The sequence below is a fragment of the Crocuta crocuta genome, unplaced genomic scaffold (assembly GCF_008692635.1).
Source record: "Crocuta crocuta isolate KB4526 unplaced genomic scaffold, BGI_CrCroc_1.0 scaffold50, whole genome shotgun sequence".
In the NCBI taxonomy this organism is placed as follows: Eukaryota; Metazoa; Chordata; class Mammalia; order Carnivora; family Hyaenidae; genus Crocuta; species Crocuta crocuta.
In genome coordinates, this window is record NW_027527428.1 from 4,195,397 (window position 1) to 4,221,990 (window position 26,594).

At 59.8% G+C, this 26,594-nt stretch overlaps 1 protein-coding gene across 2 annotated transcripts in view; it reads left to right on the forward strand.

The window, feature by feature from the left end:
• The first annotated feature begins 334 nt into the window (after positions 1–334).
• Positions 335–26,594, forward strand: part of SEPTIN9 (septin 9) — a 138,500-nt gene continuing 112,240 nt past the window's right edge. Inside the window, exons 1-2 of one of the 2 annotated variants that reach the window (XM_077754982.1) lie at positions 335–359; positions 10,216–10,272. In XM_077754982.1, the coding sequence (XP_077611108.1) occupies positions 350–359; positions 10,216–10,272 (67 nt within the window). In that variant the 5' untranslated portion in view covers positions 335–349. Of the gene's footprint in view, positions 360–10,215; positions 10,273–18,921; positions 18,983–26,594 lie in introns of those variants that run through there. The other variant, XM_077754990.1, reaches the window with a different exon arrangement.

Sequence of the window (26,594 nt, forward strand, 5' to 3'; positions counted from 1 at the left end):
TGTCATCCGTCATAACATTGCTTTTCGTGGGCCCTCGGCCACGCACTTTTGATTATCAAGGTATAAACATGTTTTCCTGGAGGTTCAAGTTCCCTAGAGAAAGCATTTCAGTTCTGCTCCTTCCGCTTGAAGTCAGACATCCTGCGTGGATTCCAGAACTGTGACTTCAGCTCTCAGAGGGGCTGTCCCCTGGCCGACGTAGCCGTCCCCTCCTAGAGGCTCACTCTGAGCCTCTCCCGGGATGAGTGGGCCCAGCACTGCGGTGGGGGCTTCGGGCTTCTGCGCTGAGCCGAAGATGTTACAGTAGGCGTGCTTCTAGCTGTGGGCCACGGGCTGTTGCTTTCTGGAAATGCCTCCAGGTAATTAGCTTCCTCAAACATTGCGCCCGGTGACGCCCTTTTTCCGTCATTCCTGGGATGGCCTCCAAGTGCAGACAAGTGTTCCTACCGCTGCGTTCTGTAAGGAGATTGGACGAACAGGACATGCATTTGCTCCGCAGTGGTTGAAACCTTGACCCCAAGTACCTATGTCCGAGCCCCAGTCCCCAGGGGATGGTATCTCGAGTGGGGCCTTTGGGAGGTAATTCGGTTTAGATGGTCTTCAGGGTGGGCCCCCGTGGGGGGATCCGTGTCCCTGTAAGGAGAGGTAAAGACTAGAGTGTTCCCTTACCCGTCATGTGAGGATAAGGAATTGTTTTTTTATTAAAGGTCAGTAAAAGATTAACCCGCTTGCCTACAGGGCTTGATTCTCGTCTCTGGCTGGTGAGTGAATCAGGGGCCACCCTTCTCCTCCTCCTTCCCTCCTTCCTTCGGCCCCTACGAACAGGTGCATCTGGACCCTGGGAGGTGTCCCTCGGCTTCCTTGGGCCCGAATGCCCTAGTCTTGGGGCCACTTGCCCCGGGTGACCAGTCACCTCCCCTAACGACCATTCCTTCTTCTGCCTGGTCACCCCAACAGCTTCTAGAACTCCGGGCCCCAGGCCGGTTCTCTGCACTGCTGACCCACCTCTCTCTGTGGTGTGTCCTCTGGTTATACTCTGACCACCACCCAAAGCTTGGATGAAACACGTCTGCCTCTTGGGTGACTGGGGGGCCCAGTAAAGAGCGGGGCCCGGAGGCCAATGTCCCGTGTCCCGCGGCACCCTCCTGCTGCCCCTTTCTGCCGTGGTCAGCAGTCTCTGATCGCTAACCCTTCTCCGCATTCTCGTCGATTTTCCCGCGGGTCCACCGGCCCCTGTTAATCTGCTCCCCTTTCTCACGTGACATGTGCAGTTTGCGCGTGGCGTGCGCGCTGGTGTCTAACCGGGAAACAAATCGCTTGAGGGCTCAGTGCCGAGGGGCTTCAGTGCAGGGAACTGGTCACGCAGGTGACAGCCAGGCTCAGCCGGGGACAGAGCCAGGCCGCGTGGGGTGCATACAACTTTTGAAAAGTATGAACGTGGTTCCTTGTTTAGAATGAGGAAGGAAATAACACATCGCAAGTTTTATTTTATTTTATTTTATTTTTATTTTATTTTATTTTATTTTTCTTTTTTTTTTTTAAATTTATTTCTAGGAGAGAGAGAGACAGTGTGAGCAGGGGAGGGTCAGAGAGAGAGGGAGTCACAGACCGAAACAGCCTCCAGGCTCTGAGCCGGCAGTTAGCACAGAGCCCGACGCGGGGCCCGAACCCACGAATCGCGAGATCATGACCTGAGCGAAAGTCGGACGCTTAACCGACTAAGCCACCCAGGCGCCCCAATTTTATTTTATTTTTGAAGAAGATTTTAGTTTTTTATTTTATTTCTTTGAGATGTTTATTTTTGAGAAAGAGAGTGTGAGCAGGGGAGAGGTAGGGAGAGAGGGCGGGGGGGGCGGTGACGGGATCGGATGCAGGCTCTGAGCTGGCAGCAGCGAGCCCGATGCGGGGCTCAAACTCACAAACTGCGAGACTGTGACCTGAGCCAAAACCAAGAGTCAGATGCTTAACCGTCTGAGCCAACCAGCTGCCCCCAAAAGATGTGAGTTTTTAAGTAACCCCTACACCCAACGTGGGGCTCAAACTCACAACTTCAAGATCAAGGGTTGCGCGCTCCACTGACTGAGCCATCCAGGTGTCCCCAAACTTTAAATTTTAACAGCTGACATAGACCATAAGCACCAGAAAATCCAGAAACATAAGAAGGCTTTTATCAATCAACTACTTGTCCTGTCTCCAAAGCAATGATTTTTTTCCCTACTGTTGTTTTGGCTACACACTCAGATCTCTTCTTTTACGTGATGCCTTGTTAATCATTTACTCACGAGAGAATAGAAAGTTCATTCATCTTTGCGGTTAATCAAAGTTTATTTTTTTTACTTTCAGAAGTTGGGATGCATTAAAAAGTGTGTACTTCACACAGAGTTTGTGGTACTGCCACAATTTTTGCCCTATAAACACACGAATTCTGATAGATTCTATTTTTTTAAATTTTTTACATTTATTTGTTTTTGAGAGACAGAGTGAGACAGAGTATGAATGGAGGGGAGGCAGAGAGAGAGAAGGAGACACAGAATCTGAAGCAGCTCCAGGCTCTGAGCTGTCAGCACAGAGCCCGACGCGGGGCTCGAACCCACGAGCCATGAGATCATGACCTGAGCCGAAGTTGGACGCTTAACCCACTGAGCCCCCCAGGTGCCCCCTGATAGATTCTATTTTTTAATTTTATTTATTTTTATTTTATTTTTTTAATGTTTTATTTTATTTCTGAGAGAGAGAGAGACAGCATGAGTGGGAAAGGGGCAGAGAGAGAGGCAGACACAGAATCCGAAACAGGCTCCAGGCTCCAAGCTGGCAGTCAGCACAGAGCCTGACGTGGGGCTCGAACCCACAAACTGTGAGATCATGACCTGAGCCGAAGTCGGACGCCCAACCGACTGAGCCACCCAGGTGCCCCTGATAGATTCTATTTTTAAGAAAGAGAAAAGTATGGGGCGCCTGGGGGGCTCAGTTGAGCGTCGCACTTCGGCTCAGGTCATGATCTCACGGTTTGTGGGTTCGAGCCCCGTGCTGGGCTCCCTGCTGCCAGCGCAGAGCCTGCTTCGGATCCTCTGTCTCCACCCCCCGCTGCCCCTCATCTGCTTGTGTGCACGCACTCTCTCTCTCTCTCTTAAAAATAAAAATAAACATTAAAAATAAAGAAAAGTACGGGGCATTTATAACTGTACATTTATTTCCGACCAGAGATACTTTTTGTTTTGATTCAATGTGGGAGAGAATTGAATTCTCTGCTTACGACTCTGTCTGGTGTCGGAATGGTTCTCCGTCGACGAGCTTCTGGCTCCGTACCTTCCACAACTTGCTTCTGCCCCATCGCCCACGTTTTTCCGGCATGCACTTGGGACAGGCTCATGGCTCATCCCGTCCGACCGTGCCCGGCACACAGGGAGGGATGGGAATCGGAAGGGACGTCGCTGGACTTGCACCCCCACTGGCAGTCACCTAAGCAGACGCAGAAGTTAAGTGTGAGCTGTGTAAATATAACCCAGCTGGGTCCGAACTACACAGCTCTCCGTCCAGCCTCTCCTTGGCGGGAACCCCAGATGGCAGCACCCACTCCCGTGGCTCCGTGGACAGGAGAGTGTGTTGGGCAGGAACTCAGAGGGGACACAGACAGTGATTTTAACTGATTGGATTTAGGATATTTTCTGGTTCGCAAAGTTTACAAAACCGTTTGACCCCGTCGCTGCATTGTCAGGGCCCTTCTCAGTGCCTTGAAAGGGATGCAAGTTGGCCAAGGGCCCTGGGGCTTAGGTTTCTTGGCTTTGCAGAGAGGCGACAGATTAGCAGCAGGAAGCCACCCCTGCCCCCTCCCCGCCAGATCAGAGGGTCAGAGGGAGGAGGTCCTGTTATCAGTCCAAAGGCCCCTGATGGTGGGGACAGAGGGGGGCCTGCCTGACAGCTTTTGGCAGAGATCAGCCGTGCCCTTCCAAGGCAGAGAGAGTGGGAACGAGGCGCCCCGTTTCCCCCTCGCTCCCACCTTGGTCTCCTCCCAGGCCCCTGCTGGTTGGCAGACTGGGGACCTGGAGACCTCATCCTGTGGGCAAGGGATGGTGTCTGATTATCTGTTGTTTATTTAAACTTCAGACTTAAAATTTTTTTTAATGTTTATTTTCATACACACACACACACACACACACGAGTGTGAGCAGGGGAGAGGCAGAGGGAGAGGGAGACACAGAATCTGAAGCAGCTCCAGGCTGAGCTGTCAGCACAGAGCCGGACGCGGGGCTCGAACTCACAAACCGCGAGATCATGACCTGAGCCGAAGTCAGAAGCCCAACCGACTGAGCCACCCAGGCGTCCCTGAACTTTAGATTTCATAGGGCCATGTAGTTTCTATGGGTGGGACCCAGAGTCCAGATGCCCAGCCGGTGAGCCTTTGAGGGAAGGGCTCTGTGGGTCCTGGATCAGCACCGATGACAGACGTGGCCATCTGGTGATGGCGCTGCCCGCTGCCTGGCCCATCGGCTGCTGGCACCTTCCCCGAGGTGTGAGCCGGATACCCACGTTGGCCCCCCCCACGGGGCCTGGAGTGCCCCCAGGAGAGGCCAGGGCCCTTTGGGTCACTGTTGTGTCCCCCACTCCTGGAAGAGTGCCTGGTGCAGAGTAGGCGCTCAGTAACCTTACACGAGTCTGCATCTGCAAGAAACCGAGGCTCCGGCGGACTGAACCCTCGCCCGAAGATGCGCCTTGGTACCTTACGCACATGTGGAGCCCTTGCCTACGACGTGGCACCGCCCGGTGCCTTCTCTTCCGGCCCTGCAGCCGGGCCCCAACCCTGAGCCTAACCAACAGGGGCCAAGGGCCCTGCACCGGCACCAGCGGCCCCTTCGGCTGGCGCTTGGTAGCCGGCGGACTGTGGGCCGGGGGCACCATCAATGCTCGAGAGGGGATGGCAGGCCGGGTGGGGAGTCAGAGAAGGGGCGAGGACCCCTTTGCTGAAAACAGAACTTTCTGGAGTATTTCGTCCCACACAAGAGAATGTTTCCAACGGCAAAAGGGCTGCTCACCACGTGGATGAATAAGTTGAGGTTTTGCTAAAACAGCTCCAGCCGCCGGCCTTGGTGAGGAGCAGGTTCCCTTGGTGGGGGGCGGGGTTGGGGCGTCACCAGGAGGGACCCCCACCTCCCTAGGGTGCCTGTCCAGTGCACACTTCCGGGCAGCAAAGGCCAAGGGCGGAGAGTAGGAGAAGAGGGAGGAGGTGTTATCTCCTTATCTCAGGTTCCTCTGAAGATAAGCCTGGAATTTGACTCTTATTCCCACCTGCAACCTTGACTTGGGTGAAGCCCTTTACAGCTTCTGTGAGCACTTGAGCCGTGGAGAAAGGGGTGGGGGGGTAATGACTGTGTGTCCTGGGCCCCCTCCTGCCCCCCGGGTTTGAAGGGGGGGGACGGCCGGGGAGGGCCAAGGTTGCTGAGACCTCCCTGTCCTTTCCTGAGAGCCCCTCATGAGTTTGAAGACAAAAGTTGAAAACTGATTCTTTTCTTTCCTGAAAATGGATATTTGTGTGAGTTTTCACAGCACCTCTTCCTGCAAGGCTCCCTTTGGGAAAATGGTGACTTTTTGATTGGAGGAAGGTACTGTCCTGACCTTTGTCGCTGGCACAGAGCAGAACGGGCTGCGTGTGTGTCTGTGTGTGGGGGGGGTCACCTTCACCCCGGGGGTCATGGTGTCTGGGCCATGCACGACCCCTTCAGGGCTGGGGGCCAGCCGGCAGATCCTGGGCGGAGACGGTCGCTCTGAGATTAAGTGTGGTGTTGTAGTCATTAACATAATAACTAATAATCTATTCGCTTGAGAGTCTTGTTAAGGATCCTCAGTGCCTGTTTAACTGTTTCAACCTTGTAATTTCCCGGGTTCCATCATAAAGACTTGGTTGGAAGGGAAAAATAAAAGGCCCTCACACCCTGCCCTCCCTTCCCTGGGCAAGTTCCCGGGTTCCAGGCACAGGACAGCACATGAGACAGGTGCCCGGGCTCACCCGTCCGCACGGCTGCTGTGCCAGCCGGGGCGGCCCCTGGGGAGTGTGGCCAAGGGGCGAGAGGGGCGCCAGGCGGTGTACCCACACCCACTTTTGCTGCCTGGAGGTGGCCCCTACCCCAAGCGCTGCCTCTAGGGGGAAAATGCCTCGCGGACCATCCCAGCCTCCCCAGGTCTGTGCGGGATCCTCGTCTTTCGCTCGAGGACCGTGGAGCCCTTACTCTTCTGGCATCTTCTTTCCCGCTCGGGAACGCTGTGTTTTCATTCTGTTTGAGCCGCCGGCCGGGGGTGAGTCCCGCTTTCCTCCCTCTGCTGACTTTTGTCTCATCTGAAGTGACTTTTGATCTCGCGGGCTCCCCCTGTTACACTCCCCTGGTATCGGTCACTGGTCTGGAGTTTGTGACCGTTTGTGACACGGCCTTTGGCCCGGCTTCGAGTCTCTGGGGCGGCCGGGTCTGGGGAGAGCAAGCACCCAGATTCTGAGTTCCCCAAAGCATGGCTGTTTTCTCTGGATCTTGGAAACTGCCGTGCAGATCACTGCGGAGACCCGGAGGGTTTGGGGCTTCCCTGAATTGGGAGGGGGTCAGGTAGACCTCCTGGAAGGACTTTTTTTTTGGGGGGGGGGCGTGTGTGTGCATAGCAGCTGCCCGGCTGTAACGTGCCGGGGGCCTCGGTTACAACTTCTACTTGGTTCAAGTGCATCCGCTCAGGGCAGCCAAGGTTTCCTAGCTCCTAATTACAGATCCCTGAGTCCAGGCTGGCGTACGTGGCAGGTGAATGATAATAATTTCAGAATTATTATGACTGCGATGGGCTAGTGGTAATGATTACATCATCTATCGGGTGCTTCCTTTCTGCGGGCACCGCCGAGTGCCACGGCGTGTGACCTCGTTTCATCTTGGTCCCTGCGCCGCAGCCGGGGGAGCCAGGCTGGAACCGGGTGGGGGGCAGGGGGGTCGTTTGCTCTGGGACGCGCCGCGAGCACCTGGCCAGCTCTGGATTGGAGCCCTGTTCGCCTGACGGCAGGCTCTCCTTGGCCTCTGGGAACTCAAAACACTTCGGTCGGGGATGACTCCAGACAGCCAAATTTCAAGTCGCCTCCTCTCCTTCTGAATATGTTTTATTTTAAAATCGCATAAAAATAACTCAATTCTCAACTGGAACAACAGAGCCCTTAGATGTCTTGGAGGCCTTTTCCGGCCCCCTCTTCGCCGGACTCTGACGCGGGCCTGAGGAATGAGGTCCAGGGAGATGGATTTCAGTAGCTCTTGGCCGAGGGTGTCTCCCCGGGCGGGGAGCTCGTCGGAGGGAGGGCGGGAACCCCGGGCCCACCCCCTCCCCGGCTCGGTGCCCCGCGTGCCCAGCGTCTTCTCANACAAAAACTCCACCCAAGAAATCTGAGACAGATGCTGGCTTCCCCCTCACGCGGCTCCAGCCCCACCCCGGGCTCCGGGAGGAGCGAGCCCAGAATGGGGCTCGAGGACCAGACNGGGGGAGTCACAGCCGGAAGTGAGTCAATCCACAGGAATGTTGGGCCCATTCCTTCTCTGTTCTTCACCCCGTACTGTTTCCATTTTGGGGACTCACTGGATTTACAGGCACAGCTGTAGCTCACTGGGGCCCCTCAGCCTGATGATGGGACCTCTGTGCAGCGCACGCGCGCGTGTTTGTGTGTGCGCATTGGGTTGTTACCTGCAGTGTGGCTCCCACTCAGGTGTGTCTCGGAGAGAGAGCAGCCGTCGTGCTCAGGCGGCCATCGGAGGCTGGGGATGCCCACACTCACACTCAGCAGCCTTGGGGGCAGGGCCCGTCCCCTCTGGCCCCTCCCCGCCCTGGGCAGAGCCACCAGCCTCTCTTGGTCTTAAGGGAGCCGTCAGTTCTGGAAGCCCCATGCAGAACCTTCCTGCCCCCGAGAGCCTGAGGCCGTGGTCCAGCCTCCCCGTCGGCCAGGGCTGGCCCGCAGTCCCCATGTCCTGGGTGGCCATCAAGGAGGGACGGCTTCCATCGCTCAGTGGCGAGCAGATGTTTCATCGGGTGGCCAGGCACCAAGGATGCACGCGCGTGTGCCATGTGAGGTCACAGACCAGCGGGGAACGGCTCATGTATTGATGGAGGCTGAGGAACCCCAGCAACTGAATGGATGTCGCGGGAAGCAGTGCAGCCAGAGCCCGAGGGCCTGGCAGCCAGGGGATCCTGCTGCGCCCCCAGCCCGCGGGTGGGAGAAGGCCCGGGGCCCCCTCCCTCCTCCCTCCTCCACGCCCGCCATGTGAGGGGACGGCCTGCCGAACTCCGCCCACCTCACCCAGACACGCCCAGAAATCACATCTGGCCAAATATGTGGGCATCTGGGGATACAGGCGTGTTGACACATATAGTCGAGGCGGGGGCGGGGCGGGGCCTCCGAGGGAGAACTTGGCACTGGGGACCTCCAGGTCTCCCTTCTCTTGTCTGAAATGGCCGTGGTGGCAGGCACCTGTGTCGCGGGGTGAGTGGGGGGTGGACACAAGCCCATGACTGTCATGGAGCCTCGGGGAGCGGAAGTGGCCGTGACCTCGTAGCAGCCCCCTACCCCCACCCCTGCCTCCTTCGAGGGTCAGCGTGCTCGCCCCTGCCCCCCAGAGGCCTCGCTGGTCACTTCAGGCCGCAGGCGTCTCTTGGTGTTGTCCCACGGTGTGGGGGTTCAACATTTGGGGCCCTTCTTGGGGTCCTCCCCAGCCCCAGGAAGAGGCCCAGGCTTAGCGGCAGCGACCCTGAAGGATGGACCGCGCCCGTTCTGTGGTCGTTGCTAAATCCTGGGTCTGACAGATGTACAGGGCACGTGTGTCCCCCGGGGGTGGACAGGAAGCCAGGTCTGTGGGGCGCTGCGTGGGGCGCTGGGACCTTTAGGAAAAATGCTGGAGGCCTCCACTCCCCGTTGTTTAGTTTGGGGGTGGGGTTGTGGAATGAATGAGTGAATGGGCATCGTAAGAGCCTCTCTGGAGGAGTGCAGGACAGGAGCTGGCCCTCTGACCCCAGCATCCCGGGGGGTGTCAGATGGTGGAGGCTGCGGGCATCTCTGACCCCAGCATCCTAGGTGCTGTCAGATGGTGGAGGCTGTGGGTATCTCTGACCACAGCATCCCGGGCGGATGTCAGATGGTGGAGGCTGTGGGCAGGTCCCCCCAGCATCCTGGGTGGGTGTCAGACGGTGGAGGCTGCGAGCATCTCTGACCCCAGCATCCCGGGTGGGGTGTCAGACGGTGGAGGCTGCAGGTATCTCTGACCCCAGCGTCCCGGGGGTGTCAGATGGTGCAGGCTGCGGGCAGGTTTCCGGGTTAACCCTGGGTGCTTCCCCCACTCATCTTGCCGTCTGTGGGGAGGACCTCTGCTGGCCACTTGGGGTGTCCCTGAAGCTCCCCAAAGGATGGCCTGGCTGTCCAGCCAGCACACTTCCAGAGCATCGTGGTCTGGCAGCAGGAGCACGCTCCCTGCCTCTTCCGTGGATGCCCTTCCTGGCACCGTCGGCCTTGCTCGGCTTAGTGCCTCCACAAATCTCCTCGAGTCGGGACTTGCCGGCCGTAAGCCTCTCCCAGGAGCACGCGCTGGCCTGCGGGGTACATGCCAGGGTGGAGCACGTGCGGCGCGAGGCTGTGTTAATCTGGGGCTCTGTTCTGGCTCCCTGCTGGGGGCTGTGGGAGAGGACAGCTCAGCCTCCGCCCAGCCCGGCTCTGCCCAGCCCCAGAGCAGAGGGGGGCTGCGTCCGGGACCCTGGTGGAAGGAGATCTTGATTCACAATACAGGTCGACGTGCGTCATCCCAGGGGGCAGCCAGTGCCTGACCGGGACCCAGCACCCCTCACCCTTCTGCGGGCAGACAGGATGATATAGCACACTTGGCCAAGCTCAGATTTTAGAGTTTGACGGACTTGGGGGGTTCATTCTGGGCTCAACTCCTTTAGCCGTGTGGCCTCAGGCAAGTCACTCAATGCCACTGAAACTCGGCAAAAATGGAACAGTAAGAGTTGGGGGGAAATGTGTGTAAAGAGTTTGGCCCCATGGCTGCCTGCACCAGTGACTATCCGTGCAGGTGGCTGCTGGGCCTCTGTGTCACCGGGAAGGGCGAGGGCCTCTGGTTTCTGGTTCTGGAACCCATTGCAGGAGCAGAGGTGAGGGTGTGCCCAGTGTTAACCACCCCCCAGCGGCTGCGTGTGACCTTTGCCTTCTGCCCCTGTCTTTAGGAGCCACGCGGACCTCCAGCAACCGGCTCCGGAAGCTCGGAGACCCCACTGGCCCAGGTGAGTGGCTTGTTGGGCCGTGGCCCCACCCTCTATCCCGTCTGGCCTTCTGCGTGAGCAGGGCCCCTGCCCCGCCGTCCAGGGATGTAGGTGGCGTTCAGGCCCATTGGCTGCAGTCCTGAGGCGGCCACCTGTCTGTAGGTAGGCACACCCTGCTCTGTGGGCAGCACGGGGAGAAGGCGCATGTGTGGCGCATGTGTGCAGAGCGGAGGACGGGCCAGAGGCGGGTGTAGATACCGTAGGGCGTAGGGTGGTGGGGCTGCCCCGCCGCGGTGCCGAGGGACGGGCGGCCCATGGCAGGGTGGCTTTGACTCTGAGCGCCTCAGAGCCAGTCGGTCTGTGGACCCCTGCGCCTGCTCCCTGGGACCCCGCAGGAGTGAAGGCGTCCCCATGGCAGAGTGAATACGCGATGGTGACCAGTATCCAGTACGCAGGCTCAAGACGGTCGTGGCCGAGCTATGCTTTCTGCTCTTTCTGTGTGTGTTCACGCTGGTGGTCTCCTTTCAAAGAGGATGTTGGGGCCCGGAGATGAAGGGACTCGCCTCCCCTAGCGCCCACGTCCCACCTCGGAGACCAGCCCTTCCTGTGATGGCGGCAGTGCTCCATGCCTGCCCCGTCCCGCGTAGGGGCCGCTAGCTACACGTGACTATTGACCGCCTGAAGAATACATTAAGTTTATTTTATTCTTTCAGTCACTTGCATAGAATTCCTTGATTACTTTATTTTAGATTAATGTCCACCTCACGTCTGCATGTAGCCAGCGCGCCGGCTACTCTGGAATTCCTTACCCAGGTGTTCTGCGCCTACTTCTGGGGCCAGTGCAAACCTCCCCGAGGTCAGAGGTGTCACCTCCCCGTGGGCTGGGCACCACCAGGCTCGTGCGGTGGCCGAGGGGCAGCTCTCTGCAGGGAATGGGGGCGGCAGTGCCAGTGGCGCGTGGAGGTACAGGCCGGGATGTCTACACAGCTGTGTCTAAGGCCCCGTGTGGCGCAGGATGGGGCTGTGTGTGGGAAGGGGCGGGTGCCGCCGGCTGAGGTCTTCAGGGCGGCCGGGTGATTCACATCCGTGGTTAAGCAGGAGCTCCGCCCCCCCCGAAGCCAAGGCGGGCCGCTAACCACCGCACCGCCCGGCCGCCTCTGTCTTTCTGGGGGACTTTTCTCCGGGGCGCCTTGCCTCTTTGCAGCCGGTCTGCTTCTTTGTCTCTCTCCCTCCCATCAGCTCGGCTGGGTCCGGGGTCTTGTCTCAGGATGGGCCGGAGACAGGCTCCTGAAGCTTGGGGGCTGAGGTCTCCGGGGCCTGGCGCCCCGGGCTGCGTGGACGCAGGCTCCTCTGGCCATCGCTTCCTGTGCTCAGCTGGCCGGTTCTGTGCCGTCAGCACTTGGCAGCTGCCAGCACGGCTCTGCTTGGAAGCCCAAGGCATAATTTGCCAAAGCCCAGAGCTGCAAGCCGGTGATCTGGGTTTCGCGTGGGGCCGCCTGCTGACACACGAACTCCTCTCTGTGGGGGCCTGTGCAGGCTCCGGCCCGGGACACCCTTTCCTTGTCTTCCGGCTTCCTTCTCCCATCTGGGCCGTCCTGCCGCTAAGACCTCGGTACAGGCGGACCCCCAGCCTCTGAGACCCCCAACCCGTCCCTCTGACCCTTGTAGAATCCCCACCGAGGGCCCTCCCCTCCCCGAAGCTTGACTTATTGTCTCACGCTCTGCCTGGTCTCCCGTGTCTGGGACCCCGGGCCCCGAGTCCCCCCAGAGTTCAGGTTCTTCACGAGGCTGTGTCTGGTACCAGGCCAGGGAGCCACAGCCTTCCATCTCAAGCCACACACAGGCCAGTGCTTTGACGGGCTCACTCACGTGCGGTCCTTTTTCATAAAATGGAATCAGTACGGGGCGCCTGGGTGGCTCAGTCTGTTACGCATTGGACTTCGGCTCAGGTCACGATCTCACAGCTTGTGAGTTCGAGCCCCGCGTCGGGCTCTGTGCTGACAGCTCGGAGCCTGGAGCCTGCTTCGGATTCTGTGTCTCCCTCTCTCTCTGCTCCTTCCCACCCGTTCTGTCTCTCTCTCAAAAATAAAGAAACATTAAAAAAAATTTTAAAAATGGATCTGGTAGACACATCAACATGAAGAATAAAATAACAGAGCAGCTGTGGACCCACCATCCCACGTGAGCAATAAGGTGTCACAGGTGCAGACGAAGGCCCTGGGGGACCTCCCCACGCCCATCCCGGCCACGGTGACCACTTGTTTGAATTTAGAACTGGTCCCTGCCGGGCGTGTCTGTGCTGTGTGTCCGTGGTCAACACCCATGGTCTCTCGTGGTCTCATTTGGTCTCTCGTGGGCTTGTCCGGAAGACCGGCGCCATCACAACAGGTGTCCGAGGGGAGGTGGCCGTCTGCTGCTCTTTGCTTTTCCACGTGACAGGATGGCTTTGAGACTTGTCCACACAGGGTCCATGTGGCTTTCGTTCCTTTATTCCGACCGTGGACGCGGGCTCCTACGTGTGGGCAGGCGGAGGTGTCTACCTACCCGTTGGCCTGCTGCTGGAGGTCCACGGAGGGTTCCTCCGTGACAGATGCTGTGGGAAACGCCCTCACGTGTCCCCGTGCCCCCGCGTGTGTCCCCAGGCAGATCGTCCGTACCGCGGGGATGCCCACACTCAGACCTCCCAAGTGGCCTTCCGGTCTGTTTTCCCACGCTCACCCGCCTTCTGTGCCTCCAGCGGCGTCTCTGGGCAACCTTTGCCCCGGTTCCCACAGCGCACGGGGTCGGCTTCCCACCTCCCGCGGCCTGACTGTCCCCGCCGGGATCCCTGAGGGCCTTCTCCTGCCCGTCACGTGGGTTCTGGGTCCTCCTCTTCCTCCTTCAAACACCTCTGAGGCCGGGGGCCTCATCCCTTCTTGTAGGAGGTTGGATAGTGTCCCCCGAGGATTCACGTTCACCCAGAACCTCAGAGAGTGACCTGACTTGGAAACTGGTCTCTTACAGGCATGGTTGGTTAAGGACCTCGAGTGAGGTTCTACCTCAAGAAGAGTTTTAGGTGGCCCTGAACCCAATGGCTGGGGGTCCTTCCAAGCAGGGACATGATACGCAGGGGAGAGGCCGCATGGAGACGCAGCAGAGCTGGAGTAAGGTGGCTACACGCCAGTGGCCGCCAGGACTGGGGCCGGAGAGACCGGAAGGTTCCCCACAGCCTCTGGAGGAAGCTGGGCCCTGCTGCTCCCTCGGCTTTGGACTTTGGCCTCCAGGAGAAGAGGGAATGGGAGAGAATCAGTTTCTGTTATTTTAAGCCCCTTTGTGGAAACTCAAGTACTTTCCCCTGGGCCGCATCTCTGCTCTAACAGGGGACACCTCACCAGCGGGTGCCCCCAGGGTCTCGGGCGGCTTCCTCCCCACCCGTCTTTCTGTCCAGGCTCACGCACCCCTTCCTTGCTCCAGGCCCAGTGAGCTCTCAGCCTCACGCTCGGGACACCCATCTGGACGCAGCCCCCCTCCCCCACCCCCATCATCACGGCCACAGGGGCCAGAGGGAGAGAGCAGACCTCCGTGCCGGGGAGCTGGTCCAGGAAGGCACTGCCAGAGTATGGCTGACCATGGGCCGCGCCCCAAGCTCTCAGAGGCTCCCCCGGCTAGGACTTCCGCTCCCACACACTGACACCTGCTGTTCGTTTCTGTCACGTCTCAGCCTGACCATTCACCCGGGCAAGAAATCTCGGGGTCGGTCTTGACCTTTGCCCCACCGCCAACACCCTCAGGTCAGCAGGTCATCAAGATCTTGTCAACTCACCGTCTCCCCAAATGACCCTTGGAGGGGCCGCCTCACGGCCCGGGTCTGGTCAGCCCTCGGGGTCCCTCCTCACCTGCACCCCTTCTCCGCGTGGAGGCGGCTCTGGTCCCGTCAGCATTTAGTGGCATTGGCTGAGTGAGACCCGCTGGTGTGCCCAGGCCTGGGCCACAGACTCCATCCGTGGGGCACCTGCTCATGATCCTCCCACTATTGAAGAAACCTTGGTTCACTTCTGCCCACAGGACACACTAAACCCAGGTAGGGTGGTTGTGACGCTTCCCAGCCTGGCCCCGCCCCTTCCGAGGCTCTCATGCCCTGGGTGCTCCGGCCGCCGGATGGCCACGGATGGCCACGGATGGCCACGGATGGCAGACTTCCAGCATGGGCCCTCCACCTTCTGGTCTCTGAAGGTGTTGTCTCTCCGCCCGGTAACTTTGACTCGGCCCTTCGCAGGGCCCTTAGCAGGCTGGCCTGGGGGGTTTCGGTGTCCTCTCCACCCACCCACAGGGCTCCATGTTCTTACAGCACATCGCTAGCAGGCTGTAAATACTGTTGCATTGAACTTGATAGGAGAAGCTTGGGACACTCAGCCAAAGAAAGAGTTTAAAATAGAAGTATCCGCCTTCTTTTGCCTTGGCTGGAAAGTGGCTTTTCTTTTTGTTTGTCTTCTAGTGAAGAAATTTATGGAGAATGCGATGTCTCCAGGGAGGACGGGGAGGAGGGGGAGGAGGGGAGGAGGAAACCCATTCAGCAGTAGGCACACGTGGCTGCCATATTGAACGAGGTAGATATGGAACGTTTACGTCATCGTAGAATGTTCTGCTGGGCAGCGCCGGTCGGGGGCGTCTACGTGTTGGATCTTCAACTTCACTGTTCACCCGGCGAGAATTTTGACTGGGTGGGTGCTGAGCAGGCAGAATGTCGGGCTCCCAGCGGGGAAGTGAAAGACACCAGTTCTCTGGGGGAGTTTTCAGTGTTCTGGGCGGAAGTTCCAACCCTGGGGCCCTGGGGCGCAGACTCTCCCAGGAACCCGGCCTCCACACCCCCAGATCCCCCTGGCACCGCACGGGGCAGCTGGGGCCCCCTTCAGGAGCGAAGAGCGCCGGCTCTGGCCGGGCCGCAGCCTGGGGTGACTGGCTGAGCGTGAGGCCCGTGAGCCGCGGCACAACTCGGCCCTGTCTGGGCGCTTCTCCCCTTGTCTGGTTCCCTTCCACCCCGGCCTGGAAGAACTCCCAAAGCAACAGGCCAGCCCAGGCCATCAGCCCCGGCACACCCTGCAGCGTCCCAAGCACAGAGGGTAGCTGGCTTGTATTTACTTAGGAGCAGCCGAAAGTTGCTGCACAATAAAAAGTGGAGAGAAGGTTCCGGAGAGGAACGCAGCCGGCCCCAGCCCGGAATCTGTCTTGCTCGGGGGGGCTGCAGGCGGCCAGGCTGGGGGCTGGCCGCCCACTCTGCTGGGAGGTACAGTAGCAGCGGCTGCGGGAGGGTCAGCGGGACGGGGTCAGGATGGAGCTCCTTTATTTATAACTCAGGGAAGCAGACTTCAGTCGTGGAGCCTGGGGATGAGCAGGAAATGAACGGAAAAGTCATTTTTTAGAGGGAGAGTTCCCTGGGAGCTGATCACGGAGGATTCGCAGACATCTGCGCTGGGGGGGGAGGGGTGGTGGTGAGCGGGGGCGGAGAGTCTGAGCCCAGAGCCTCAGAAAGTGACCTTCCTTCCTGAGTGTCTCCCCTTCCCCCATCTCCTCCAAAGGTGCACCGGGATCAAGGCCATGGGAATCACCCTCCTGGCCTGGGGGTGGGTGTTCAGGGCGCCCTGGGCACGCCTCTTACCTGGGGGTCCCCTCCCCACCGGGTGCAGATGTGCCGAGAGGAGCTGAGTGGCATCTTTAAAGATAAAGCCATCCTTTGGGGCGCCTGGGTGGCTCAGTTGGTTAAGTGTCCGACTTCAGCTCAGGTTGTGATCTTGCAGTTTGTGAGTTCGAGCCCCTTGTCGGGCTTTGTGCTGACAGCTCGGAGCCTGGAACCTGCTTCAGATTCTGTGTGTGTCTCTCTCTCTGCCTCTCCCCTGCTCACACTGTGTGTCTCTCTCTCAAAAATAAATAAAAGTTAAAAAAAAAAAAGATAAAGCCATCTTCANCCTCACTGGGATTGCTCACTGCCTTTAATGTGCTAACGCGCCCCGACAGACTCCAAGGCAGGCGTCAGGTTTTATGTAACCACAGAACCAGTGGAGGGTGGACCCATGTGGGGAACCCACTTTGAGATGCACGTCTGGCCTGGCCTGAACGGAGAGTGCTGGCGCCTAGGCCCGAGCTCAGTGAGCAGCTGCNCACGGCCCGGCCTCACCCCACCTCTGCGCCCGGGCCGCTGAGCTGGCTCATGACTAACACGGGCCTCATTCGAGCCCATCGGTGCTGCCAGGTTTTCGGTTTCAAATTATCCCCTGCTTGGGCCAGAGCGCTTGGATTCTCCGGCGTGCTGGGGGAACGGACGTTGAGCCAAACTGTGCCGGGGACAAACCCAGGGTCAGCTGTGCCCAGCAGCGACAGCAGTGAAATCACAGCCTGTGCACCCGGCGCCTGCAGGAGGCGGCCTGGATGGACAACCCCCACCCCCCAACGCCCTGGGCCGGCCCCTGTCCCGGCCGACCCCGAATTTCCACCAGCTGGCCTGTCTGGGGCGGGGGGGGGGCCTTCCTGGGCCTNTATCTTTTCTGTAGTTTCCAAATTCAGTGCGATGAACAAAGATGACACTGAGTCAGAAAAACCAGTAAGGAGTATTTTTTCAAAATCACAAAAGAGACTGAATGAATAACCCCCCAAAGCCTCCATGATTCCCATTGTTCTGACCCGAGGACTGTTAGTGGCTGGTTGAACAGAACGCTTTAGGGTGAAATGTCACGGCCGGAAAACGTTATACGGGGATGTTGGCTCTTTGGTTTTTGGTGTCTGCTGTTTCCTGGGGCGTCGTAACAAACGGCCGCAGACTTGGTGGCTCCCGGCCACAGAAGTGCCTTCCCTCCAGGTTCCGGAGCCGGACGCTAAGAGCAAGGTGTGGGCAGGGCCCTCAGATCCTTTTCTGGCCTCGACCTGCTCCTGGGGGTGCAGCCCTCGGTTTGTGGCAGCACCTGGAGTTTGTGGCCTCCAGAGCCACGGTCTCTCTGCCTTCACACCCCTTTCTCTGTGTGTGTCCCGCAGATCTCTCTCCCTGCCTCCCCCCTGTGTGATTAGACCCCACCCCGATAAACCAGGCTAATCTCAAGATCCTGCCCTTGATCCCGTAAGGTCCCATTTACAAGATTAGCCCGTGAGGTCTTCAGAAGCCATTGTTCAGCCTGTCGGGTCCCCTCTCAGCTGGGACACTGCCCCCACCTTCCGTCACCACGTGGGCCATTTTGGGGGTTTTCCTCCAGGCTCCGCTTGGGGGGTGGGGTGAGGAGGTGGTTGCCCTTTGGTGTCCCCTGCCCCCAAGAAGACGCCCTTGCTACGCTGGAGACTGTGGGGTCGTGTCCCAGGCAGGAGGGGACTGGGACCTTGACTGAACCACCTGTGGTAACACAGCTTACAGGACCGCCCCCCCCCCCCCCCCCCACCGTGGTAACACAGCTTACGTGGCCGTGTGGGAGCGGATGGCAAACTGGGCCCTGTGGGGGGAAGGCAGGGCAAACTGGAAAATGCGATTTCAACTATGGGGGGCAGTGCTCTTCAAGCCAGCCCATGGGGCCACATGCCCCCTTTTCCTAGACCAGGGCGAGATCTGCGGTTCTCAGCAAAATTGCCCAAGCGTCCGGTGTGGGTCCCGTGCCCGCTTCCTTTCAACTGCGTCTGGCAAACGACACCCATGTCTGTCTGGGGCCAGGGTCTGCCAGTTCTGAGTCTTTGAGGGAAAGAACCCTAAAGGCCTGGGAGGGGCCCCCACCTCCCCAGCCCCCCAGCCCTGACTCTGACCAGGTGCTGGCGAGGCCCTGAGATTGCCAGGTGAGCACCCCCCACCCCGACCCGGACGCCAGGAGAAGAGCAGGGAGCAGCTGAGCCCCCAGCCAGGCCCGGAGGCAGGGCCGAGCGTGGGGAGCCGCTGCGGAGCCCCCTCCCTGGGGACGGCTGGGGACGCACTGACTCATGAGTGTGTGGGACCTTCTAGGAAGTCTCTCTCCAGCCGCCACCCCCCCTCCCCTGGGCGGGGCAGCCGGCCGTCTAGGTCGGGACCGGACCTAGGGGCAGGTGTTCCGAGCCCTGCCTCCTGGGGGCCCTGAGGCTGGGGTCGGGGGTGGGCTGCGGGGCCGAAGGCGGCGGGCGCGCTGGAACTCGGCTTTTCAAACGCTTCGACCAAAGGAAACCCTAGCGTCTAGCATCGCGGGACGGGAAAACGAAAGGCTTTGGAAGTCGCCAGGAATTCGACTGTGAGCTGGTTTCCAAGAGGCTAAGTTAAGCTTCTCCAAGTGGATATTAAAAGGAGCAGCAGGCCTGGCAGAGGGGCTGGAGGGGGTGGAGAGAAGCCGCCGGAAGCCGCTCACCCGCTCGCCGCACCTCCGGAGCCACCAGCGCACAGAGCCCGGCCGGCCGGGGGGACCCCGCGGCTGCTGCGGGAGGCTCGCGCCCACGTCCGGCCCCCGCCCCGCCTCTTCTCCTTCATTTCTCTGCCTCGGTCCCTTCTCCCTCCCGATTCAAAAGAGACAATGCTACTTCAGTTTGGAGCATGAACATATGATCAGCACATGGAAATGTGGTAATTTGGATGCATTCGTGATTGCAACAGATTGAAGAAATTAGACCAGACAAAGAGTGTTTTTGGAGAAGGAGGAGGAGGAGGCAGAAAGAGGGAGGGCGTCGGGGGTGAGAAGGGGAGGAAGCCTCTGGAAAGGGGGACGCCAGGACTCCCGCCTGCTGCTAAATATATCTGTAGTAATGGAGAGAGACCGGATCACAGGTAGGCCGCCCGCCGCCCCTCCCCTCGCGCAGCCCGATCGCTGCTTCGGGAAGTGAGCACCCAGGGGCCACTCGGACGCATTTCTTTTCCCTTCGGCGGTTCGGAGGTCGTGGGACGTGGTGTTCCCTGAGCCGAGCTTCACGAAGTCTGGCTTTTATTTAAAGCCCGCTCTGCTCCCCCCCCCCCCACTCTCNTGGGCCGCTCGCTGGTGTGTTTGTCCTCCGTGTGGTTTGTGTGTTTGCTGCCAGCCGAAGTCTGTCTTCAAGGCCGCCGTGGTCTCCTCCCTGAAATAGCATTTTGGTGCCTTCCCAGGAGCTGATTACCGGGGTGGAGCTCCGGGGCTCGGGGGAGAGGTGCAAACGTGTGCGCGCGTGTGCCCACGCCCGGCAGGCAGAGCTGGTTCTGCTCGCTGGGAGCCGGGGCGTTAACCGAGGTGAATGGTGTCACCTACTCCTGGGAACCCGGCAACGGGGCGGGCAGTGACCGAGGGTCACCGAGGGGCGCGTCAGGCCGAGAGGATGAGCGGACGTGGGCTCCGCTCAGATTCCGCAGCAGAGTCACTGTTTAAAACATCTCGATGTCACGTCAGGGCGCGGAGTGAGGGCGGGCAGACGGCTGGTCCTTGGGCAGAGGGGGCTCGTGGGTCTGGACCGCTCCCCACCCCCTCGTGGGTCCGGCCTCTCACAGACGGGCCATTTTCGCTGGCGGCCCCCACGGAGCGGGCACAGGGCATCGGGGTGGCTCGAGAGCTGACCCTGAAGAGAACGGAGACAGCCCTGCCTCGAGTCATCCTGTGAGGGGACCCTCTGTAGAGGGGACGCCGCTCAGTCCCTCAGCCGGCCACCGCACGCTGTGACTGTCAGCGTCTGACATCATGGCTAGCTCGTTAGAGGGCCTGCCGCTCACGGCATGCCCCTCGGGGGTCCTGGGTACACTGCGCAGGCCTGGGGCCTCCTAGGGCTCTGGGTGGTCCTAGTGAGGCTCAGGAGGCTGTCACCCCACAGGTGCATAGCCCGCCTGCCGCTGTGTGTGTCCAGGGCTCCCCAAGAGGCCAGAGGAGAGGGTGGCCGTCCCCAGCCTCCTCCTCGTCTGCTGCTCCAAGGCGCCGATCTGATCCTGACGTGAGGTCGCGGCTGATGGGTCAGCCATTGGGAGGAGAGCTGCTGACCGGGTGTGCGTGCACGCGCGTGTGTGCAGACATGTGCATGCACGCGAGCACACGTGGCACGTGTGTGCATATGTGTATGTGCGTGCACTTGCGTGGGTACATGCATGTGTGTGAGCTTGCATGCGTGTGCACATGTATGCGCACGCGTGTGTACATGTGTGTGCACCGCAGGGACCACCACAGGGGGAGGGGCAGCCACGGAGGCCTGCGGAAGGCAAGGTGGGAGCTGGGCGACACGGGCCGGCGGGGGGGGACAGGTGTGGANCTCGCGGGAGCTCAGGGGCGGTGGGTCCAGCCTTCATTTTACAGACGGCCACGCCACGGCCCAGATGGGTGCACCAGAGGAGCAGAGAGCAGGGAGGACACTCTTGGGAAGTGACAGTGCCCTGGGAACATTCCGGGCTAACCAGACTCTTGGGAGCTTTTCATGAACTGAACAAAACTGCCCTTGGAAACGTTCAGCTCGGTGCCTGTTCGGCCCCGCGAGGCCCCGCTGCCCTTATTGGCCAGGTGTGCACAGCGGGGGACCAGGAGGGGACCTTCCCTCAGGATGTGCCTGCGGAAAACTTGGTACTTTCGGGGACACCCGCCTAGGGGGCGTTGCCACTGAAATCACTTCTTTCAGAGCTCAGGTAGAAACCCATCACCGACGTGAACGAAAATGGAAACCCTCCCTCCTTTCCCGATGATGTGTTCCTCAGACCTGCTCAGATCTTGACCTTGGTCTTTAGTTGTGACTTTAATTGAGGCCCCCTGTCCCCCCTGGGACCTTGAGCGAGTCCCTCTGTGGGCCGGGGCCTCAGTTTCCTAACCTGTCAACTGAAGGCGTTGGACCAGCACGGCCAAGGCAGCGCCCCACTGCCGATGGGGCTTCTGAGTCTGTTCTGCGGGGTCCCTGCAGCCTCCTTCTCGCCAGGCACGTCCCCTGGTCTTGCCGTTAGGTGGTTGTGACAGCTGTTTCAGTCCCCTGCCGCGCGCCGCACCAGCCAGAGGTGCCTGCCCGGCCCAGCGCCCCACTCCACCCTTCCAGACAGGGCGCCGCTGCTCGTGCCCACCAGGCTGGCGTGTAAGGTGTGTGTGGCGGGCTGTCGGCCACTGCCCGGCTCTGTCCAGGAGGGGTCATGGGGGAAGGGGAGGGGCCTGGGCAGGTGCGGGCGGCCGCAGGGCCGTCAGATCTGCTCGCTCCTTCTCGCTGGGCTCCTGCCCAGTTTGTGATCGTGGGGCCCAGGGTCCTCCTCAGCGGTGGGCACCCCCGGCCCTCTCAGAGGCCGCCCCCGCCCCCACCCCGAGAAGATGGAGAAGATGCGGGAGGGCTTGTCAGCAAGGCAGGGATGAGTCATGGAGCGGTGACTGGCCGCTGAGACACAGAAGGCCGCGCCTTCCAGCCAAGGGTCGGGTTTTTTCCCTTGTTCTGGATTGGCTTTGTGGCTTTTACAAATTAAGCAGTTTTATCTTGTTCCAAGCGCTTGTATTTCAGCGGGGAGAGAATCTCCAAGAAGGGAACTTTCCACTGGGGAGCTGTTACTCAGCTGGGCCTCGGGGAGGGTGGGAGCGGGCCTCGCGGCTGAGCTGCAGGCAGGGAATGTGGAAGTATCTCTGCTGCTGTGGGCATCGGCCTGGGTCCCGGGAGGGACGCTGCCCCGTCCCTGCCCCTCTGCCCCTGGCTGGGCGTCTGCCTGGCGCAGAGAGGCACCCAGTGCTCACCTGGGGTGGGGGGAGCTGGGGTCTGCTCTTTGCAGGGCTGTCCATTGTCATGGGGGGGGGGGGGCCAGGGAGCTCCCACGCTGCCTGGGCCTCTCCGGCTGATTTTCCTCTTCTCCCAGATGGGAGGCATGGCCGGGAGCCCCCTGACCCTCTTCCTCTTCTGGCTGTGACCCACGAGGGACTTGGCCCGTGGAGTCAGGGCTTTCTCAGGGCTGCTGAAACCAAGTGCTGCAGATCGGGTGGCTTAAAACAACAGCAGTCGACTGTCTCAAAGTTCTGGCGGCCAGAAGTACAAATTCAAGGTGTGGGCAGGGCTGGCACCCTGCAGACGCCCTGAGGGAGGAGCTGCACTGTACCTCTCCCCCTGGGGCAGGGTGGGGGGTGCCGTCCTTGGTGGCCCTCGGCCTCTGAAGGACCACCGCGTCTCTGCTTGTTGTCACAGCCTTCTGTGTCCCCAGTCTCTCCTGCTTCTCTCTTAGGAGGACCCCCAGCACTGGACTGCCCTTCCCCCCGATAAGCCAGGATGGCCGGATCTCAGGATCCCTAACTTAATCACACCTGCCAGACCCTTTTCCCAAACAGGACCCTGTTTACAGGCTCCAGGTGGGCATGCGGTTTTTCGGGGACCACCACCACCCACCGCAGCCCCCCTGTGTCCCGGGTGTACGGGATGATTCCGGGTCTCCGTTCCCGGAGGGACCTGGCGGTGTGGCCACTAGCCTTTTCTACCGGGTCGCTTGTGCCCGGTGAGGTGCGGGGAGCTCAGCCTTGTGTGGGGTGTCAAGAGGTGCCCGGGGGGCTGCCCTGCTCCCCTTCCACGTAGCCTCCTCCCTGCAGCCCCCCCGTCCTGATGGAGGTGTCCTGGGCCTTTCGCTCGTGGTGGCCGCTGTAGCTCGGTTCTCATGGAACCTCACCTTTCCCTTCTCCCCACCCCCCTACGTTCCGTGTCGGTTGCACTTGACAATTTGGGGTACTCGGCGGAGGTGCGATCCTGCTGCAATTGTCCTGTGCCTGGTTGAGTTCATTTACCATCGTCTCTCCAGGCTCAGCCGCGTTGGGGCAATTTCTTTTCGAAGACGGAATAACATTCCGCTCTATGGACAGGCCACATTGCGTGTGTCCTGGGATCTTCGGGGAGACATGCGGGCTGTTCCCACCTTTTGGCTTTTGTGACGCTTCCTGCTACGAGCACGGCCGTGCTGATGTCTGTGTGGGTCCCTGCGATCAGACATTTGTGGCACATGCCCAGAAACACAGTGGCTCGATCATGTGGGAATTCTATGTTTAATTTTTGTGGGGACCGCCACACGGCTTTCCCAGCGGCCGTGCCGTGTCACACTCCCCCCCACAGGGCACAAAGGTGCCCGGTTGCCCACAGCCTCACTGACACACGTTATTTGATGAATTTATTTGTGTGGCCATCCTGGGGAGTGTGAAGGGGTGTCTCTCTGTGGCTTTGATGTGCATTTTCCCAATGCTCCGTGATTTCTAGCACCTTCTCCTGGGCTTGTTGGAACTGTATGTCTTTGGAGAAATGTTTCTTCATGCCCTTTACCAAGTCTTTAATTGGATTGTTTTTGTTGTTGTTGTTGTTATTGGTTGTAGGAGTTCTTTATATATCTTGGATATTAGTCCCTTACCTGATATGTGATTTGCAAATACTTGGCCCCGTTCTGCAAGTCGCCTTCTCTGTTGCCGATGGTTTTCCTCGATGCATAGAAGTTTCCAGTTTTGACACAGTCCAATTTTACTGTTCTTTCTTTTGTTGCCTGTGATCTGCCGTCATTCTCATTGTCACAGAACTTTTCCCTTGTGTTTTCTCCTAAGAGTTGTGTTGTTTTGGCTCTGGCACTTAGGCCTTTGATCCATTAAAAAAAAAGTTTATTTATTTTGAGAGAGAAAGAGAGAGAGAATGAACGAGCAGGGAAGGGACAGAAAGAGAGAGAGAGAGAGAGAGAGAATCCCAAGTAGGCTCTGCACTGTCAGTGCAGAGTCTGATGTGGGGCTCGATCCCATGAACCTGATCGTCAAGATCATGACCTGAGCCGAAATCAAGAATCGGACGCCTGAACAACTGAGCCACCCAGGGCACCTGCCTTCGATCCGTTTTGAGTTAATTCTGTATTTGGTGTGAGGTAAGGCTCCTGATTCACTCTTCTTTCCTCACACTCAGGCTGACTCCTCCGGGAGGCAGGAAGTGGGGAAATCCTGGGCTGGGCCGCACCCCAGTCCAGCCAGGGAGCGTCAACTCTGGCCCAGAACACAGCTGGACACGCGCCTCGCCCAGGGCAGCCCAGGCCGGCCCTTCTGGGCTGACGATGGGGGCCAACCCCAGACGTGCTGGGTTCCACCGGGTTGATGTGCCTCCTGCTCTCTCTGGCCCCCCTGGCCGGCCTGCATGTGGCACTGGCTGGCTGTGTGTCAGTGTGGGGCTCAGCGTCCGTTGGTCTGTCCCCACACTCCTTCTCAGGAAGCCTCTCCCACCTACGCTCTTCCTCTTGACTGCTGCCATCCGAGCTTCTCCTGCTCGGAGTTGGTCATCCGATCCGGATAGAACCTTCTGCGTGGAGTCTGCCTTTGCCCAGAGGCCCTCGAGCCCCGGGCACGCCCTCACCAGTGACACACAGATTCCGCTGACGGGGTCAGTTGTGGATGCATTTAGGCCGCGCGTGTGACTGGGCTGAGAAGCTGGGGTGATTTCCTACCGACGAGCGGCCCGAGCTCGGAGAACGGTCTTGGCCACAGCTTGAACTCTGGACGGACAGCAGTGCAGGGCTTCAGCTCCTGGTGGAGAACCTTCTGTCTTCTTCTGTCTTCCGACCTTCAGATGCTCCTTCCCTTTTTTATTTTTTTTAAAAAATAAATAAGGAAACTCTGACTTGAGCAAAGCTGAATAAACAAAGCAACACGCCCCTAGGAAATTAGCAGAGGCGCACCCGCTCTGCAACTTTGCTATAAAAACGACCTGCTTTGGGGCTGGGCGGATCTGCGGGAGCAGATGGGTGTGACGGGGCCGCAGGGCTGGGGTGGCAGGAACCCGCACACCCAGCGCTTCCCCTCTCCCCGCCACCCTCCCCCCTGCCCCCAGCCACTGTCAGCAATCTGTGTCGTTTTTTCTGCTTTGAGTTCACCTCCTGTCATTCCATCACCGGGGGGCCGTGTGCAGGACCCTTACGCTTGCTCGTTCCGATGCACCTTTTGAATATTTATTGAGGTCCTGCAGTGGGCAGGCGCGTAGCTAGGTCCTTGGCCTCTGGCAAGGGGCGAGGAGGATGCAGCCCTGGCTTCCTTGGGGCTCCATCTGAACTAGATGTCAAGCAGTTGGCCAATAGGCACATCAATGCGTGATTTTGGATGAGGGCTCTGAAGGAGCCTAGAACAGGGGATGTGATCACGTGATCATCACCCGGTACGCAGGCCCATGTGTGTTGGGGAATTGGTGGATGCCCTCCCCGAGGAGGTGACACGGAGCTGAAAGCTGTATGACCAGGGGGACCTGACCAGGCCAGCCTCCAAAGGAAGAGTTTCCAGGCAGAGAGCACAGCAAATGCAAAGGCCCTGAGGTTGAGCCATCCTGAAGGTATATGTGGCCAACCTGTCACCGGAAGAGAGCGGTGAGGTCGTGCTGGGGAGGCACGCTGGGTGCCCCGTGGAGGGAGCCGAGAGTCGCTTGTGGAGGGCAGGGAAGGAAGAGGGTGGGGAGGCATGGAGGGGAGGAGGGTACTGAGGTCACTCCCTGCAGTGGGAGAAGGAAGGCCTCTGATTGCTGGATGGATCCGTGTGGTTGAAGAGGCCGCAGATGCGCTGACCAGGTGCCCGGCGTACCCTGGGGCTGCCGTCTTCAGGAGGGAGGCTTGCGGTGTCTGAGCCCGGAGGACGCCAGCTGTGGCTCGGTGCCTGCTTGGCCAGCCGGAGGCGGCGGCGGAGGCGGCTGGAGTCCTGGGAAGCATCTTGCTCCTTGATGCCCCACAAGGTCCCGGGTCTCTGGGCTGAGGTCGCGTGAGCTCCCCTGTGACACCGTGTGCCTGCGGCGACGAATAGCGCCTCCTGCTGGTGTGGATGCTTCTGTCCCTGCTGTGCTTCTGCCCCTTGGCTAGGGCTGGGGGGGGAGGGGGGACAGAGATTCAAGAGGCCGCCTTGAAGGACTGGGCAGCGGGTGCCCGTGCACCCCGGTGTTCCTTGACCGTCCGCAGGACACCCGGTGGGGGCGGCACTGGTGTGAGTGGGGAGCACAGCAGGCACGCCTGGGGCCCGAGGTCTCGCCTTCTGCTGTTCCCGCGGGAACAGCCTGTCTGCATTTGCCCCCTCGCCGCCCTCCCGGCCTGTCCCCCGGGGGCCAGGGGAGGTCCAGATGGCAGTGCGCTTCAAGGACGCGGGGCTCTGGGCCGTGGCGCCATGTGACAGGTCACAGGGCATTGTTACCTGATAATAACCGCAGAGCTGCGGCTTTGGGACGGTTGACTTCATCACGTTTCCAAGCTCCAGGCTCTTCAGCGAGTGCTGGTCCCGACGGCGCCATGTCCGAGGGGCAGGGCTGGGGCTGGGGGTGACGGTGGGCTGGGGGCTTATGAACCACCCAGAGAGGGTGGGCTCCGGCTGTGCCTCTGTGATGTGTTTAAGGGTAGGGGGACATTCCCCGGGGCCCACTGTGCCCCACCCCCATGCCTGCCCCGGCTGGCACCTCTCTGGGGAGGAGCGGTCAGAGGGGCCTCTGTTCTGGAAGCATGCATCGTTCATGCC